The 18,970-nt window shown below is 43.9% G+C and overlaps 2 protein-coding genes and 1 pseudogene across 3 annotated transcripts in view; 1 reads left to right on the forward strand and 2 right to left on the reverse strand.

The window, feature by feature from the left end:
* The window catches only part of PATE4 (prostate and testis expressed 4), a 172,319-nt gene that overhangs the window by 18,902 nt on the left and 134,447 nt on the right, over nt 1-18,970 (reverse strand). The window lies entirely within an intron of this gene.
* Nucleotides 6,551-7,165, forward strand: LOC311597509 (small ubiquitin-related modifier 1-like; annotated as a pseudogene). Its single transcript has 2 exons — nt 6,551-6,869; nt 7,158-7,165. The product of its transcript is annotated as a small ubiquitin-related modifier 1-like (transcript).
* Nucleotides 13,767-15,803, reverse strand: PATE3 (prostate and testis expressed 3; the record flags this gene model as incomplete). Its single annotated transcript, XM_084782125.1, has 3 exons — nt 15,737-15,803; nt 14,273-14,395; nt 13,767-13,891 (listed from the first exon to the last, which is right to left on the reverse strand). The coding sequence occupies exons 1-3, from the start codon at nt 15,780-15,782 to the stop codon at nt 13,767-13,769; spliced, it is 294 nt and encodes a 97-aa protein (XP_084638251.1). The 5' UTR covers nt 15,783-15,803.

Here is an 18,970-nt window from a genome sequence, read left to right on the forward strand (position 1 = left end):
CAGCTATGATTTAATCACCTGAGGGCCAGAGGCTCATGTGGAATGGGTCTGCTTTGCCCTGTCCTCTGTGAGGGTAACGCACTGTTTTATAAGTGTGACCAGATACCTGACAGTGTCACCGCTAACATTACAGGAAATATCCACATTGTGATGATTTGACAACATCGTACCTGATGTCCAGGGGTTTTCATTTTTAAAACAACCTGCCTAGATGCAGAAACTCTGGGGGAAAAAAACCCTATTTTGTAGAATTACCTTCATAGCTGAGACCAGGTTGTGATGTTTGACAACATTTTACCAGAGTCTACCAGTTTTTCTCAATGTTCCTAATGCTGCAGCTCTTTAATACAGTTCCTCATGTAATGGTGACCCCATCAACCATAAAATGATTTTCATTGATACTTCATAAATGTAATTTTGTCACTGTTATGAATTGTAATATAAACATTGGGGGTTTCTGATGATCTTAATCAACCACTGTGAAAGGGTTGCTTGATCGCCCCCCCCCCCCAAGGGATTGCAACCCACAGGTTGAGAACCACTATCTAGCTTTAAATGACAATGCATGAAATGTCTCATAAGGATTTGGTAAACATCACCCTATAGCATGTTCTGGCTACTTTTCTCTACCTCGCACGCTGAGCACTGCAGCTGGAGCACTGCTTAAGACGTGTAAATATTGGAATCCAATGGCCTCTCAAGACATGAAAGCCAGTGTCCAACATACATGCCTCTTTCTTTATTTCCAAACTAGTAAAATATTTTATTTTTCCCTCATGGTTATCCATGGGAGAACTCATGGTTATCTGTGTTTCTGGCCTAGTATATCTTTCTGTGTCCCACAATGGCATTTAGTAAAACTACATTCATGAGAGTTTGCACAAAGGTGGGGTCTGCACTACAGACCGCAGATGAGGCTTGGAGTCCCGAAGAGCCAGTGAGGCCCACAGTGGAATGCTATGTTGTTAGTCAGAGATGGAAGAGACACGTCGGTATCCAGTAATGCATCATAGGCAGCCATAACATCTGCAGGGCCTAAGTAACAAATGTCCCCTGAGCCGGACTCACTTATGTCTGAGGAAGAGAGAAAGAGAGAAGGACAGAGAAGTTCCGTGACCCAGAAGAACGTCACAGAGTGGGAATGTACAGGCATGTGCCCCACACCAAAGACAGAGGGCAATGTGCAAGAGACGTTTTTTTTTTTTCTTTCTACCATATCTGTCCTGGGGATAAAACTCAGGTCGTTAGGCTTGGTGGCAAACTCTTGGCCCCCTTGACAAAATTTGATGATTAAAAATGCCACAAGTAGGGATAATTACATGAACCCTTCTGAACTTCACTGCTGTAGAATTTTTTAAAATATCAGAAGAGAAAGTGATCTCAGAGCCAGCTGCACCTCTCTCTGCACTCACCTGCAGAAAGCATGTGATCTGCAGCCTCAAGTCCTGCCACCATGCCTTCCTGACAAGGTGGCCTGCTCCCTCATATTGTGCACCCAAACAAGCCCCCTTCCTTAAGGCCCTCTCTCAGGCATTTTGTCACAGCAGTGAGAACAGCATCCAAAACAGTCTACCCTGCCAACTTCCCCCTCTACATGTCCTCCACTCTAACGTGGTGTCTCTTCAGGGGTCCTTCTCTTAAGTTATACATGAGATTTTCAGAGCTCTCATTTAGAGATCTAACTTTTCTCCTTTTTTGAATTCTATGGAAGAATGGGAGGATACAAGGGATGGGATAACCATTGAGATGTAACAAGAATAAATTAACAAAAAAATAAAAATAAATAAATAAATAAAGAATTTCTGTATTCATTTGGTTTTGCATAGCTCAGTGGATCAATCCTATAACCTAATTGGGGGCTGAAGCTTCACTCTCAGGCATGTGGCATACAGGTTATGTAATGACGCAGGTGGTCTCCTCCCTCTCCCACTGTCCACACCCTGACATCAGGCAGAGAGGACTAATCACACCAATACTAATAATAGCGAGTATTAATTGTAGGTATGTGCTGCTCTAGTCATTGAGATCAAGACTTATCATTTAATTTACACTATTTATCTATATCATATACGAGACCCAGGTAAGAAGTGACTTTCTCAATGAAATACTTAAGGGAGCACCAGCATTTTTCATTATTGTGGCCAAATTGGCCAAGTACTTATTCTTCAATAGCATCTTCTTACTTGTTCATTTTCACCCATAATCTATCTCAGCTGTCCTCCTATCTCAGCCTCCTGAATGTGGAGTCCCTGTTACACGACACTAGCATGCTTGTGGTGACTTCGTTACTGTCTGCCTGCTCTGCTAAAACCAGGGCCTGGATCTGTCCCTTCATAGCTCCTTGGTACCACAAACATAGTTGTGGGACTTACTATGTTTAAAATAAATTTATAAGGAAGAAATATGGGAACACTCTCTAATGGAGACAGAGAAAGTGGCATGGAGGTTGGACGCTGGATTTCATGTCTTGAGAGGCCGTTTGGTTCCAACATTTACAGATCTTAAGCGGTGCTCCAGCTGCAGTGCTCGGCAAGTTAGGTAGAGTAAGGTGGCTAGAGCGTGCTTTACGGTAATGTTTAGCAAATCATTATGTCAGTCTTTAGTGTGGTTTTTCTTTTTAAAATCGAATTGCAAAGAGCTAAGGTACTTGCTATCTGTACAGGGATTCCCTCGCTCCCTTCCCTTGTCCCCCCCCCCCTCCCCCATCCTTTATTTCTTCCTTTCTTCTCTTCCTTCCTCCCTCCCTCCCTCCATTCTTCCCTTCCTTCTTTTCTCGTTTTAAAGACAAGGTTTTACTTTGTAGCCCAAGATTACCTGGCCCTTATTATGTAGCCCAGGTTACCCTTGAACTCATGGCTATCTTACTGCCTTGTCTTTCTCAATGCTGGGGTTACGGGTGTAGCACCTCACCTGTCTTTGTCCAGAGGTTTCTAATTGAACTCACTTTACCCTGGGGTTCTTTTGTTTGTTTATTAACATATATTAATTACACATATAGTGTGATCCATCCTGACAATTTCATACATGTATATAATGTATTTTGATTATACCTGCCCCCACTACCCTCTCATGCCCTTGCTGATCCCCTTCCTTTCCCTAATCCATCATCTTTCTACTTTCAGGACTTTCTTGGGTTACTTTGCTTTGGTGCGTTAATGAGTTTAATCAGGGTTGCATATATGGCATGGATGATGGGTCATTTACAGGAGCATGGACAATTTGCCAGTGGTTACACCACTGAAGAGAATGTATCCTTTCCTCCCAGTAAGCATTAACGGCCAGTAACTCCTCATGGAGGTAGGAGACCTTGTGAGTCCCTCCAGAACCCATGACGGACTGTTGGCACACCCGGTCTTGTGTAGCTCTTGCACAGGTTATCACAGCAGCCATGAATTCACGAGTGCAGTGGCCATGCCATGCTGAGAGCCAGCCTTCCATCGTATCTGTCTCATCCCTCCAGCTCTTCCTCCCTGTCCCTCACTTTATTTTCTGTGATATTTCCTGACTCTTGGAGGGGACTATAGTATAGGTTTTCCATTTACAGCTGAGAGTTCAACAGTTGCTTATTCTTAGTATGTTGGTCACTTTTGAATCTCTGCAGGCTATGTTGCCCACTGCAAAAAGAGATGCAGAGATCTCAGTTTCTCTGTTCATATATTGTTGAGATAGTCAGCTATTCGTTTTTCTAATGTGTGCTAAGTTCTCCAACTGTTGTGTTTCCTCCACCTGTGTAACCATCCCTCTATTTTGGGTGTTTTTCTTTCTAATAAGTAGTTTGACACTAAACATGCCTTCCATTGTTTATGAGGCCAAATACTCATTTCAGAGAAGCTGGGAGATTGGCATTTGCTGTTTTGAAACCACAGATAGCAGAGCTGGTCCAAGTTCCAGAGGCTCATTTTCTCTTATGTCTTCTTGAAGACAGAGATAAAATTCAAAATGGGCCGAACGCTCTCAGATAGTTGCACACACACATTGACTTGGCTATGATTCATGCCAGGAAGTCCGGAGCTGCACCTCAGCAGCCCAGAGTAATGAAAGACACTCTTGGAGGACTGTGGCCATCAAGAACCCCTGCAGATATGCCTGAGGCCTTCTCCTTGCCTCCTTCCTCATCTGCAGGCTTCCTTATTCCGGGATGTTCTGAGATGGATGCCTTTCCTCTTAGATGCAAACTCTGAGGTACAAGTAGTTTTCCTCTAGTGTTCCGGTAAGTTCTGGCCCAGGGAGGCTGGAGGAGAAGCCGGTTCCCTCTGCCTCTGCCTTGGGCTTGCCACCTCCACAGTTCAGTGGCTTGCTCCAGGAATGAGTCATGTACCGATTCTGGTTTTCTGTTTCTTAAATCCCATTCCAGAGGGGGTTTCTCTTAGGTCCACTTTGTCCATGTAGGTCAGAGAGTAGGTCACATTCGTTTCTGTGCCACCTGACGGGCTGCGCCACCTTTGTTCCCTGTGGTTCTTCCTTATACATTGAATTATCTTGTGTGCTCCGAGTGTATATGTTGAGTTCTTTTGCTCAGTATGTTAGAAAGTGGCCATATGTGGGCATAGAGCCTTTAAAGAGGCGATTGTGGGTAAATGGGATATAGGAGTGGTCTCTAATTCTAGTATCTCTACAGAAGAGAACAGAGCTAGGATTCATGTGTGCAGGGGAAAAGACCCAGGCAGATCAAGCTGGCCATCTACAAACCAAGAAAACAAGTCAGAAAAGGCGACCCTGTCAGCACCTTGATCTTTGGCTTCTAGTTTTCTTAGTAATGAAAAAAAAAAAGATTTCTGTGGTTTGAGCTGCCAGTTATGCTACTTTGTCATGGCCCTAGCTGACTGATGTGGAGAGCAGCCATGGATGTCTGAATTGCAGTGTTTAAGGGTTGTGCCCCTTTGTGATGAGGATCAGTGTCTGACTCCGAAGCCCTCTCCTAGGCCCTTGCTGTGAGAGGAGCTGAGGAGAGCATGTGTGCTTCCCTCGATGGGATGCCACACAGGGCCATGCTTCTGGGGCAACACAGAGAGACAGGCAGGACTGATGCGGCTCCCACCTTGGCTACTGCCTGGCTCTGGGTTTGTCTGGAGTGAGGCTCTCTTTTAACCTCCCTGGACTAGAGTATTGATATTCTAGAAGAAAACTACTTGAGCCTCAGAGTTTGATCTAAGAGGAAAGGCAGCCAGAGACCCTCAGAAACTCCCTAGGAGAAGGGAGTCTGGAGATGGAGAAGGGAGGTCAGGCTGCAGACACACCTGTGGAGGCCTCCGATGGCCACGGCCCTCCACCTGTGTCTTTGATCACTCGGGGGGGGGGGGCAGAGGTGCGGCTCCAGACTTCTCTCCACGACTCATAGCTAAATGAATCTGTTTGTTTACCTTATCTGGTTTCTCAACTATCTGAGAGAATTCAGTCCATTCTGAACTCCAGCCCAGACTTCAAAGGCTGTCTAGAAGAAATTGTTCTTGGTTTCCTGCCCACTGCAACATGCAGACCAAATTCAAGTCATGAGGGAGGTTGACCTTTTTTTGGGCAACTCCTACAGCTATTCCTCACTGCCAGGCTCTTTCTCTTCCCATGCCAAAGGGTCACCCATAGGCCTTGGTCTTCTGTCCTCCCTGGACTGGTGACCTCTAAGAGTGTCCTCCAACTGAAGGATCTGAGTCCTTTTTTTTTTTTAAATTGTCAAGACAGGGTCTCACTCTGTGGCCCTGATAGTTTTGGCATTCACTATGTAGACCAGGCTGGCCTTGAACCATCAGAGATCTGGCTGCCTTTGCCTCATAGGTACTGGGTTTAAAGGTGTGTGCTACCTTGCCCAGCTCTGAGACCTATTCTTGTTAAGGGTTCTATATGGCTCCCAAGAATCCAAAATCCAAGTCCAACCGTTGTCTGGTCAGGATATCCTCTGCTTTTTCTTGTCTCATTTCTTTGGACCGCTTGACAAACCAGCAGGAACAGGAACCAGCAGGAGGAAGAGCTGTGTCCCCTTTCTTAGGCTTCTGGTCTTTTTATATCCTCTCTAGTGTCCCTAGAATTAAACTCTCTTCAGCTGGCCGAATCCTAGCCCTGCCAGAGCAGGCATGAGGCAAACAGTTTGTTACTGTGGGACAATCTGAAGCAGCCACATAGGCCACACCTGGGATTAAAGCAGAAACATGTTTAGACAACATAACTGGGTTTTTAAAGACACCAAAATTCTCATTACAACAACCAGATGGAGAACTTGAAAGGCGGGAGGTCATGTGTTGGGACAGCCTCTCACGCGGCACACTGTGTCTCAGCCCAGGCAAAAACACAGGAAGGGCTTGGGGAAGAAGCAGGTAGAAAAATCTTTCTGAGGAAGTTAATTTTTGGTCTTTTGGGCTTCCCCAAATGCTCTGTTCATGAAGTCAGTAGCTGAAGGTTTTATGCCAGGAATGAGGTAGAGATGACCTGTTAAAAGACATGACTCCGGAGCTGCAGTGTTGTGCTGTGCGGAAGAGACAGATTTGTAAACTTCAGAGTGCGGTTCTTCGTGCCGGAGGCTGCTGTGGCATGGAGACCCCTGGGTGAAGCCGCAGTCACTATGTCTGACCAGGAGGCAAAAACTTTCAACTGAGGTCTTAGGGGATAAGAAGGAAGGAGAATACATTAAACTCAAAGCTATTGGACAGCCTAGCAGTGAGATACTACTGCTAGTATTTCAAAGTGAAAATGACAACACATCTCAAGAAACTCAAAGAACCATACTGTCAAATAGAGGGTGTTCCAATGAATTCACTCAAGTTTCTCTTTGAAGGTCAGAGAATTGCAGATAACCACACCCCCAAAAGAACTAGGGATGGAGGGAGAAGATGTGATTGAAGTTTATCAGGAACAAATGGGGGAGAGGGATTCACTCGACAGTTTAGATAGTTCTTTTTATTTTTTTCTCCTTTTCTCTCAATCCTTTTTTATTTTTAAAAATAGTTCTTTTGTAATGTGGTGTTCAAAATGAAAACTGAATACTGGCACTCCACCTTTTTAGAGCATCTGGTGATCTGAATTCTAGTGTTCAATATTCATTATTGGTTGTTTTCGTTGTGCTGATTTTTGGTGATCAGACCTCAGCTCCCTTAACATTGCCCTTCTTCTTTTAAGAACTTTCATGTGTGCACAGAGAAGCTACCCTTTTCCTGACTGTGTATTTTTAGGTTTGTGATGCTAAAGACTGGCCAGTATGAGCTTCCCTATGACCTCCCAGTTGGCCCTGAAGTTCCAACATGTGGTTGCTTCACTCCTGGACTGTAATTTTCAGTGAGAGGTGGAAGTTTTTCAAAGAACTGAACTGTGGAAAAGTGGCCTTTCCTCAGCTTGAAGCTACTCTTAAAATCTGACGGCCTGGACCAAAAAAAAAAAAAAAAAAAAAAAAAAAAAAAAAAAGAACATGTTGTAGTCAAGATGACAGATACAGTGAAAGAAACAACTAACTTACAAAGAAGGCTTCACTGGAGAGAAAGTGTCTTGAGTAAGATAGTCTAGTCAGAAGATCCCCCAAAATTCTAATTTTCATCAGCACTTAATAAAGTTACGCATGCAGAAGTATATGTAACAGATACTGATCCTTCTGATTCTGTTTATACTTTTTGGCCTGGGACATGGAGTTTCGAGGGGCATTGTCTGTACCAGCTTCATTAAAATAAACAATATTTGTAAAAACCATTTTAAAAAAAGAAGTGACTCAGAATCCCTGAGCCAAATTTATATGCCATCCTTTTCTCACCTGGCATCCGGTGTGATAACTGAGAGCACGTGGATCAGGGACTACCTCTGTCTCCGTATTCTGGTGGCATTTAAACTGGCTTCTATTTCTTATATGTAAAGCAGATGTGAAACTGCATGGCTTTTATTCCTAACTCCCTTATTTTTATTTATTTAGTTCAAAATTTAAAATTTAAATTTTTTTCTAACTCCCTTATTTTACATATATGACAAAACTGTCATGGGAATGTCTCCAGAATAAGCACCTGACACCAATGAGGAAGAGAGATGTCGCCAGAGGACTGCAGCCAGGGAGTTCCTGAAAGGCCTCAGTATCCAGTTCAGTTTGCAGATTTATGCAGAATTGTGGCAGTCAGCAGACTGTTAAGGGCAACGACCTACTGTTCCAGCTATTTCTCTAGGTGTCAGGGGAAGTCATACTTTGCAGAGAGGCAGTGCAAGCAACGGTTTAAGTAAATCAGTAGATAAATCATTAACTCGGTATCTAATAATTAGTCTCTTTAAAAACCTTATTCTACTTAAATACTACCATCCAGGGCTAGAAAATTTGGAGAGTAATTAGGAGTAATTATTAAGTAATTAAAGAGGGTTCTGTCAGGATGCTTTCCTTGGTTGGTGGTACATGTGGAAATGGAGAGTGAAAGGCTTCTTGGTGGGATACGGGCAGATGGGATAATCTTCTGGGATGTATGAAGGCTGCCAGAGGGTGTTTGGGTCTGAGGAGGTCACAATGTAAGGGGACCCAAGTGCCCAGGTTCCATTTGCTTTGCAGACTTGGGAGTGAGGCAGATCAGATGCCGTGGAGAAGGAATATGACTGCCGGGACTGTCGCTTCGTCTTCCATCTGCATGGAGGCTCTGGTGGAGCCCTGCCATGTACCCTTCTCGCTGACACCCTGGCATTTATGGGTCTACTCTTCAGGTCTCCCCCTTGGTTTCACTGAATATTGAGCACTTTCTCTGGGGAAGGGCATCACTCTTAGATTATCTCCCTCTGCTTCCCTCCAGAGCTTAAACACAAAAGAGCAACATCACCCTTCAAATATTCCACTTGCCTTTTCTCTGGCAGCATTCGGGGAGTGGGTGAGGGGAGACACTGGGCAAAATAGTTTGCCCTAAAAACCCTTGTCTAACAAAGAGTGGTGAAGAATGACAAGGCTTTGGGTCAGAGTCAGTTTGGGAGGTTATAATATTTCCTGGCTTAGGAGAAGACTCTGGCAAAGACCAGGGGGATTCTGGGGGCTCAGATAACAGGGGTGGGGAGGGCAGGTTGGGCAGCAAGTTTTCCTCTCTGTGGGAGGGAAAGGGGCCCCCAGGGGTTGTCTATGGTCTATACAAACCTGGCAAGAGTAAATGGTCTCAAGAAGGAACCTGTGCATCAGCCGTTCACAGTGGCTCTTCTGATGACTGGTTTATACTCAACTCTAGAACTCACCTTCTAGAAGGGATTTTGATATAAGGGATAGATTATGCAATAATATATTAAGTGAAAAAATCATAACAACACAGTTAGTGATATATCAACCATGATGGTGTTGTTAACATGGACTTGTGGTTATATGTATGGAAATAATACTGGATGGAAATATGGTACATTGTCTTCTCAGAATTAGACAGAAAGGTGATTTTCTTTTACTTCTTAACAGTTTTATTATAGTTGCAAATTTCCCATTACCCTTATTCTGGGAATATGTTCTGATTTTCCTGAACTATAGAAGACTGGGGTTGGATGGAGGTAGGCATTCCCTCAATATATTTAATCACCGAACATCCATAATGGTTTTCTGGGCTGGAACAAGCGGTCTTTTGCTGGGAGACATGAGCTTGGTACTCTTAGCTTGAACCCTCTACAATAGAAAAACTGCATGGCTAAGAAGAAGCCTGACTTCCGGCTTGAGGCCACCATCTTATTATATTACCCTCATTCACCAGAAGGGCAGGGCTACCCACCACCTCATCCTTCACCGGAAGGGGAGGGCTACCCACCACCTCATCCTTCACCGGAAGGGCAGGGCTACCCACCACCTCATCCTTCACCGGAAGGGGAGGGCTACCCACCACCTCATCCTTCACCGGAAGGGGAGGGCTACCCACCACCTCATCCTTCACCGGAAGGGCAGGGCTACCCACCACCTCATCCTTCACCGGAAGGGCAGGGCTACCCACCACCTCATCCTTCACCGGAAGGGGAGGGCTACCCACCACCTCATCCTTCACCGGAAGGGGAGGGCTACCCACCACCTCATCCTTCACCGGAAGGGGAGGGCTACCCACCACCTCATCCTTCACCGGAAGGGGAGGGCTACCCACCACCTCATCCTTCACCGGAAGGGCAGGGCTACCCACCACCTCATCCTTCACCGGAAGGGCAGGGCTACCCACCACCTCATCCTTCACCGGAAGGGGAGGGCTACCCACCACCTCATCCTTCACCGGAAGGGGAGGGCTACCCACCACCTCATCCTTCACCGGAAGGGGAGGGCTACCCACCACCTCATCCTTCACCGGAAGGGGAGGGCTACCCACCACCTCATCCTTCACCGGAAGGGGAGGGCTACCCTCCACCTCATCCTTCACCGGAAGGGGAGGGCTACCCACCACCTCATCCTTCACCGGAAGGGGAGGGCTACCCACCAACCCATTGTTGAGCTCTTCATTGTGTGAGCTTCTGTACATCTGAGTTTCTCTGCATGCTTGCATTCTGTCATCCTGTTTCCATGACTACCTTGAATTGCCAGCTCCTAACAGCATGTATAGCTGTATCTCTTCAGGCTCTCTAATCTGTGATTTTCTGCTTTCAGGACATTAGAGAGGCTCAGTGTCAAGAAATATGTCCTGTCTCCAGATGGTTTGTGGGTATAGTTCTCCAAGGTACAGAGAATGAATGCCCTAGTGGATGTATTTCACTCTGACTTATTACTCAGGATTCCACTTGAACTAAGAATTGTGAGAACTCTGGGCCTTCTCCATAGCTAGGATTGATTTCTAGGCCCTTTCTGAACAGGGCTACCTGGAGTCTTCAACTTCCTCTTGCCCTCACTGGGAAACTATCTTCACTGGTCATAGGAACTCTTTTGTGAAGTCTGATGCCCTTCCTCTTACCTTATCTTCATCCTTCCTTTCCCCGAATGTTCTCAATTTTTGCGTCACACAGACTCTGCTTCCTCTCCACCATCTTGGCTTGACTCTTCAAAATGAGTGGTTTTGTAGAAGAGCAACCACTTTGTTTGTTATCAGTTAAGATCTTTAGTGATGAAAGAGAATCACGTACTGTGTGTGCAGTACTGGGAAGAACACAGAATTCTGTGTTCATCATTGGGTGATGTTCCTAGTGCAAGTCCACCACCTGAATGTAACCATGCAGACACTGTGGACTGACCCAATTTGAGGAACTGGAGAAATGTTAAGACATCAAGACCATCAAAACAAAAAGAATACTATAAAACTATTCTGGATTGGAGGAACTGGTTAGACGTAGGAACTAAGAGTCATATTGTAATCTTGGTTTGAATTAACTTGTTAAAGAAATGTTACTGGAAAATTGCTGCGACTTAGCCAGTAGATGATATTTCTGCCATAATCTTGTGATTCTGATGACTATCTTGTGGATATAGAGGAAATGTTCTTATGTTTAGAAACATACTGAAGAACTCAGGCATCAAGTACCTTCATGTAGGCCAATAAATATACTTTTTAGTGGTAAAAATGACAACACTTCAATAAAACATATCAGCTTTTAATGATTGAGCCCAGAGCTTGATTGCAGTAAATACATCTTTTAAAGGAAGTAAGACCATATAGAAAAGGTTAGAATTAAAATGGTCTAAAAAAATCATGAAGAATATACAAAAGAATATGTAAAAAACTTTCCCATTGGAAAAATGGACTTCTTGCGTTTGCTAGGGCACAGAGCACTGCAGGGAAAGAGCAATACGGTACAAAATAATGACTGGAAAATGGATCAAACCCACAAAAATCAAGTATTCTAGCTTATTGTGGGAGGGGGAGGGTTCATTTCATCTTATATTTCTAGGTAACAATCTGTCATTGAGGGAAATCAGAGCAGGAAGTCAAGCAGAAAGCGAAGCAGAAACTATGGAGGAATACTGCTTACTGGCTTGCTCTCTCTGGCTCATGCTCAGGCAACTTTCTTACATTATACAGGACTACCTGCCCAGGGAGAGCACTGACCATAGTGGCCTTGGTTTTCCTTTATCAATTAGCAAAAAAAAAAAAGGTCCTACAGACGTTCCCACAGGCCAATATAATCCAATCAATCTCCCAGATGTTTGGGGACTCCCTCACATAAGTCTGGGCTATATCAAGTTGTCAACTGAAGCTAACTAAGAGAAGCCCGAAATGGAAATTTATTTAAATATTTTCAAATGTACTCTTTCAGTTTTTATTGTGTGAGAATCTCATCCATGAGTGTATATTTTTATGGCACAGGCACACAGGAAGTTGAGGCAGGATGATAATGGGTTTGAGATTAGCTTGAGCTACACAGAGAAACCCTGTCTCAAAGCAAAGAAAAGCAAGAATCCCACTGTAAATCAACTCATGAAATGCAAAGAGTAGATGGTTAAAGGTTGGGGCGGAGTTGGCTGCTTTAAAATGTTTGCTCTTTAGCAACTATTATAATCCCATCTCTGTCAGGATCATAATCCCATTTTAATGCTAGCTCCATCCAGGACTCTGCTTTGTCCCAGGGTGAATGCACGCACAGCATGTTGCTTGACTTGAGACACGCTGTGGTACAGCTGTGGCCCAGCGGATGAATGCATGAGTACACCCAGCATGCTGCCCGTGTCCTTCGGCCAGAGAGGTCAGCTTCTTCTCTCTCATTTGTTGTCCCCTAAGGCTAGAAGATCATAACACTTGGCAGTTTGCAGAACAGCTCGATTCCCGAGGCAGTGAAGAGCATGTAACGACTGACTAATTTACTCTCTTTCTTTATGAAAATTAAGAAAAATTTAAAAATCAAGTTCTTCACAGCAGGACTTTTAATTAAAACTGAAAAAATCAAATATTCTTAAGTGGTATTGGACTCCTGTAAATTCAAATCAAAACAACAAACAATCAATCAATCAATCAAACAAACACAAACCCATATTCTGGAAAAGACGAGCCCTTACTGTGTGAATAGAGTACAAAAGCAATCTTTCTACTTGAAAACAGCCCAAGACTTTCTCAGTGGAGGGAAGAAAGGGTGCATAGACAGACTTTGGCTGAATAGAAGAAACTAATAAAGTTCTAGTGGTCTGGTGTATGTGTGTGTGTGTGTGTGTGTGTGTGTGTGTGTGTGTGTGTATGGTTTTGGACACCTACTTTTATTGGGAGAGTGCATGTAGCAATGGAATGTGAAAAGATGCCTGGCAAAGGAGTAAAGGGATGGAGAAAGGGAAAGAAAGGGACTAAATGTGATATAATATGGTATTGACATACTTCTATAGAGGAATACTCATGGCCTTATTTGATCTGGGAATGCCACAGAGGCCAGGAATCCTGTATTTACTATGCCCTGTGAACATGCGTGCGAATGTACTTTGGTTGCCAAGAAAACCAGAATGACTGAGTCTGAAATGGGCACTGTCTGCCACAGGAAACAACTTTGGATTCAGAGAACAAAATATTCAGTGCCCACCTCCATTCTGTTGTTATTTCTGCTTAGCTATTAGGGTGATTCATGGGATGTTCAGTTAAAAATATCTGAGAATTTCCCATTGAAGTCTCTCTGGTCCACCTCAACTATCTAAGCTAGTGAAAAGTTCTAGGGTGGCTCCATTTCGTATCAACTGTTTAGAGTTTCTTGGGATGGGTCTTTTAGTGGATAAAGATGCCGGTTCTAGCAATAGGAGAGATCTATTGCTTAAAACCATCATATCCTGCTCAACCTGAGATCCAAGCCGAAGGAATCAGGAAGAATGATGGGAAAGGAGCAGGAGTATCCTTGATGCTTATAGGGTGGAAAGGCAGGATAAGTAGAGTGTAAAGGAAGAAAAACATCGGGGGCATTCTAGAACGAGGTCTTGGGTGAATATCTTAGAGTCTGAAGTTACAGTAATCATAGTTGCAACATTTATGAACATAACTTCGATTGTTGACGTTGTATGTCAAATTCTTGCAGAATCTCTGACATACCATGTATGATATCAGGAGAGTGCCATCTGCAACAGGAAAGAACCAAAGATGTAAGGCAGTGATCTCAGTCCCCAAGGCAGACCATACCAGGGCTTAACTAGGCAGGTTTATGGATGGCTTCCCAGAAGCACCTCCAGAAATTTCCAGAAAGCTACCGGCTTGGCTTGTTAGCCTGTCATCCCTGACAACTCAAATCTATGCACCTGTGTCATTCCTTCTCCTGCTAAAAAGTGAAAGAAATAGCGCTCTTGTATTTTCAAAGTAAAAATCTGGCTGTTTTTGTTATGTCCCTTATCTTCTGCCTGTCTCATAAGACTGTCCCCTCCATACCTGGGCACTTTGTTCTACTGCAGCCTTTTTTGAAGTTGCCCAAGCTTCTCATAACCTCACCCAATCCCACAACTTACTGGAGTAGACCCTCATGCTCATGCATGTTTCATGCTTCTGCGCAACGCAAACACCGAAGCCCCTTCTGCAGTGGTCTGACTGTATGCGGAGGTGGCATGTCACACACGTCAGTGACGTTGCTCCTGGAGAGAGCACAGAGCCTGGCATGAGGGCAGGGCCTTGGAATATGGAGGAAGAAGGCAGAGTTGGGTGGAGGAGCCTTCCGAGGGCAGATGAAGAGCTGATGGTTGAGTGTTTAGGAAGTGACATTGAACTCTCGTCTCTAGTGATGGAAAATAAAAGACCATTGAACAAGTAAGAGGATTCTAGTCTCAGTTTCAGCCCTTACATCCTGGATAACATTTTCTCACTGGTTTGGGGCTCACCTATTTGGCAAGGCTGGCTGGCCTGTGAGCTTCAGGGATCTGCCTGTCTCTGCCTTCCTAGCATTGGGATTAGAAGCACACTCCACAACATCAGGTTTTTTTTTTTTTTTACGTGAGTTCTGAGGGTCAAACTCAGGTTCTAATTCTTGGGCAGCAGGTATCTCTCCAGCCCTTACTTTGCACAAAAATTTGACCTCTGCAAAGTTTATTTCTCTAACTTAAAATTGTCAGTGAGTAATGCCTTTAGGAGGTTCTGGAAGAGTGAATAACTGAAATACAAGTTCAGTTAAAAAACAAAACCTCCTTCCAGAGTTGTCAGCTGGCTTAGCAGATAAACTTGCTTGCTGTCTAACCTGATTGACCTGAGTTTGAACCCAGGACCCACATGGTGGAAGGAGAAAATTACTTCTGACCACATGTGTGCTATGGTGTGTACACACACACACACACACACACACACACACACACACACACACACACACACAAATATCTCTCCATGGTGCTAAAATTAGAAAGTATGTATCACTTATTGACCATCTTATCCACCATGCTGTTTTGAATTGTAACTGATCTGATACAATGTAATCTGATCTTAAGAAATACTCTAAGAAGGCTTTGTCTCCACTCAGACAGTGACTGGACCAGTTTGAAAAAAATCTATCTCACTCCAGGGCGTATAGAATTTCCTGTCCCAAACATCTTGTAACAGGGTCCTTGAAATGGGTATCAGAATCCAGTGTCTACGATTAAAACACATTACAGAATCGTCCCTCCACAGCAGAGATTTGTGAATAGAATGGATGTCTTAGGTGAAATCTTTCTAGGCATCTAGATTCTGGGGTTTGGAATTGGCAGAAAGGGTAACAAAATAAAGGCCTACATACCCAAAGGGGTGTGGGAGAGTGCTGGGAAAGATGCAGAAGATGCATCAGAAGGCAGGGAGAGCATTCTGAAGGCCATCTCCCTTCCCTTCCCTCTCTCCCGAGTGTGGTCAAAGCTCGGCCCACGTGGACATAGTTGTGAATGTGGAGACTCACCGCAGTTCCCTCCATCCCACCGCTGGAGCTCACTTCTCAGGGAGGAGCCTCTAGGACTCACCCACAATGAGGCAGAAGAAGAAGAACAGCGAGAAGTGTCCGTTCATTTGCGCTCAGGTGGCTTGTGTGACGCAAAGCTAGGAAGGGCTGCAAGCAGAGGACTGTTGGGCTCCAGGGAGGGGCTTTCTCCAGCTGAAGTTGGTGATTATTCATGCCTGAGGGGAGCCAGCCACACAAGGTTTATTTTGGGAGCTCAAGTCCATTGGCTGTGGTCTCCATAGTCTTGAGACCCGGAGTCTGCAGCTGACCAGGCAGTATTAGGGTAAAAGGACCCTAAAACGCAGGCAATTTCTTGCCTAAAAGCTGGAAATTTCTTTGAGTCTGTGGGCAGCCTTGCACTTGCTAGAGACCAGGAGTGTGTGGAAAGGTTTAAGGCAAAATATCTCTGATTATGTCAGGGAGAGAAGCCAGAGATGGCAGAAAGGGGAGGGTACCTAGGTTTTCCTTGTTGCTTGTCCTGGAAACCATACTGAGTATATATGACAGAAACTCAGAGGCACCTGGACGGTTGAATGGAAGCTGGACTGACCAGGTCACCCCAGTCCTATTCCTCCATTCAGGAAAGCATTGTTAACCCCAAGACAGTGAGGCTCATGTTATCCTCCTCCAGGGCACCCCTCCTGCTCTTCAGGAACTCTGGCTTTTTCTTTTCTATAATAAAATACTTTTTTTTTTTTGGTAAAAATTTCCCTGTCTGCTCTGGCAATTTCATTCTTCAAATTTGTAAGCCGAGAACATGGAAGTCACAAGCAAGTCCCCAGGACTCCAGCCCACTGGGCCTAACCAACCCAAGAGTCAAGAAAGACTCTATTGCTCTCAAAAGTACCTCAGCATCCCCACATCAACAGAAGACAATACTGATAATGAATAACTGTTAATGTTCCCATTGTGTTAACTTCTTTTTACAATATAGTCTCTATCATGTTAATTATAGTTGTCTTCCAGTATCAAGAAGAGATTGGGTCCAGGAACCTCCACAGATACCCAAATCCTTGATATTCAATACGTAAAATCATGTAGTGTTTGCGTATAGCTTATGCAAATCCTCCTGTGTACTTCAAGTCGTATTTAGTTTAGTCATAGTATCTCATTATATAGAAGTTATATTATCAACTTCAGAGCCCCTATCATGCGTCATGAATAATCTTTCTAGTAAGCTAACCCCCAGTAACCCACATGGGGGTCACCCTTGAGTTTTACAGCCGAGGTTTTCCAAGGCTTACCAGGTATTTAATTTGCCCCCTGCTTTCTCTGCTTGATTCTCTTTCGAAAGACAAAGTGAAACAAGACTTGTGACAATGGAAGCACACATTTTGAGTCCCTTGGAGTGGGTTTGCAAAGGGTCTGTCCTTCCTTCAAGGGCCTTCTTGGATGGCACTTTTCTGAACTAACTGACCGCTGAGGTTTAAACCTCTAGTCTACCAGCTCATTTTTAGTAAATAGTGTATAATTGGAGTTTCTGGGAAAAATGCCTGACTCTGACAGCCCCACTAGGTTAAGCTTTAACAGAATTTAAAAATGCCTATGCTATTAATGAGAGCACACATAGGTGTGCACATGTGTGATATGTATGTGGGTGTAATTTTTAGGATAATTTTAAATTTCACTAATGTAATGTCAAAGAACAGAGAGGAGAGATTTAATAGATGTGGCCATGTTGGTAGAAGCAACTAGATAGCATTTGATTGCACCAGGTCTATATTTGTGGTGCTGAAATGAGTTTTATTTTTAAACTGAAAACAAATTTAAACTGTTTAACCAGGCAGGCTTGATCTCAGATAATTTGTTCAGTTGATCTAAGATAATTTAAGAAGAACATATTGCTTGAGGGCACGGACTGGTTCTCAGAAGATGATTGTTTCTGTTCCAAGATGTACCTTTAACCTCATGGATGATTTCTGTAATCATAGCTGGGCCTTGCAGTTCCTGGACTTATTAACTAAGATGATGATTAATTCTCTATTTAACATGATTTTGCACAGGGGTAAACAGCCCTACAAAAGGAGGCAGACACAGAGCCAAGAAAGATATCACAGTTTTCTATGTTGCTAGTAGTTGAAGAGAAAAATCAAGAGGCCGTGAAGACTATTGACAGGGCTTCCCAGGACTTCAGATGCAACTTTCTGTGTTTGTTGAAATTCAGTTGTTTTAGTAAGAGGAAAAATGTCGGAGAGAATGAGCAAGAGCGAGGAAAGGCTGGCAATTAGCAGGACTGGGCAAGAGCTGTGTCCAGGTGCTTCTCCTCCTACTTCTCTGTGTCCTTTTCTGACCCTCCAGGTTTCTTTTCAGAAGAGGTGGGGCTTGCTGGTTTTCTGCCAGGAACATGCAGTAACCTGGAAGACAAACAGTCAGTGGTGGGAGCAGTGAGGAAGGGGAGAAGGAGTCATCAAGGGTCCAGACAAGACATTGCACGGGCAAGAAGACATTCACTAAGGAGGTGGACCAATGGGTTAATGTTTGAAATGTGGATGCTGTCTGCAAAAGCTATGGAAAATTTAACAAAGAGCCGAAACGCACGGGCACTTTATTAAACTTATAGCATCTGTGAAGATGTGCATTTCAATTCTGTGACCTTATGAGCCTCTCTAGAATTTGTAGAAAATCATAGATATAAAGCATTAGTTCATAGGTGACATTCAAGCAGAGGCAAATATTCAGTGGAGCCTGTGACTACCCTTGTAGCATTAAAAGTGGTCTTTTCAGAATGCGTTATAGTATTATTAGGAGATCTTGAACCTTCCCAAATTATCCAAAACATGACTTTTACCATGAATATGCATAAAATCATGGGAGTGCCAACCTGTGAACATATTTTCCAGGCCCACTTAGAGATATGGAAGATGGACAGATACTCTTTGTCCATGATGGCCTTTTCCCACCCATAGACACAAGGGATAGAATAAGAGCCTTGGGTTGTTATAAGAAACTTCACATGAAAGCCTGATGTGTTATGGCTGGATTGGGATAATTTACCATGTGATGCTGACTGCACATTTGGATAAGACATTTCTGAATCACTGAACTTAGTATCACCCAGCACCTCATCATGGAGAGCCTCATGTAATCTAGTCAGTGCATTCTAGACTACTTAGTGAAAGTTCTTCCCCCCAAACACCTTTCTTTGTGTGTGGACATATGCCTGGCTTAAAAACAAAAGAGTATCTATGTGTTTCTATAACAAACAGTGACCTGCCTTAACATTATGCCAAATCATGGACTGAAACGTGCCATACCA

This window comes from Acomys minous, assembly GCF_964271855.1.
Source record: "Acomys minous genome assembly, chromosome: 5".
Lineage (NCBI taxonomy): Eukaryota > Metazoa > Chordata > Mammalia > Rodentia > Muridae > Acomys > Acomys minous.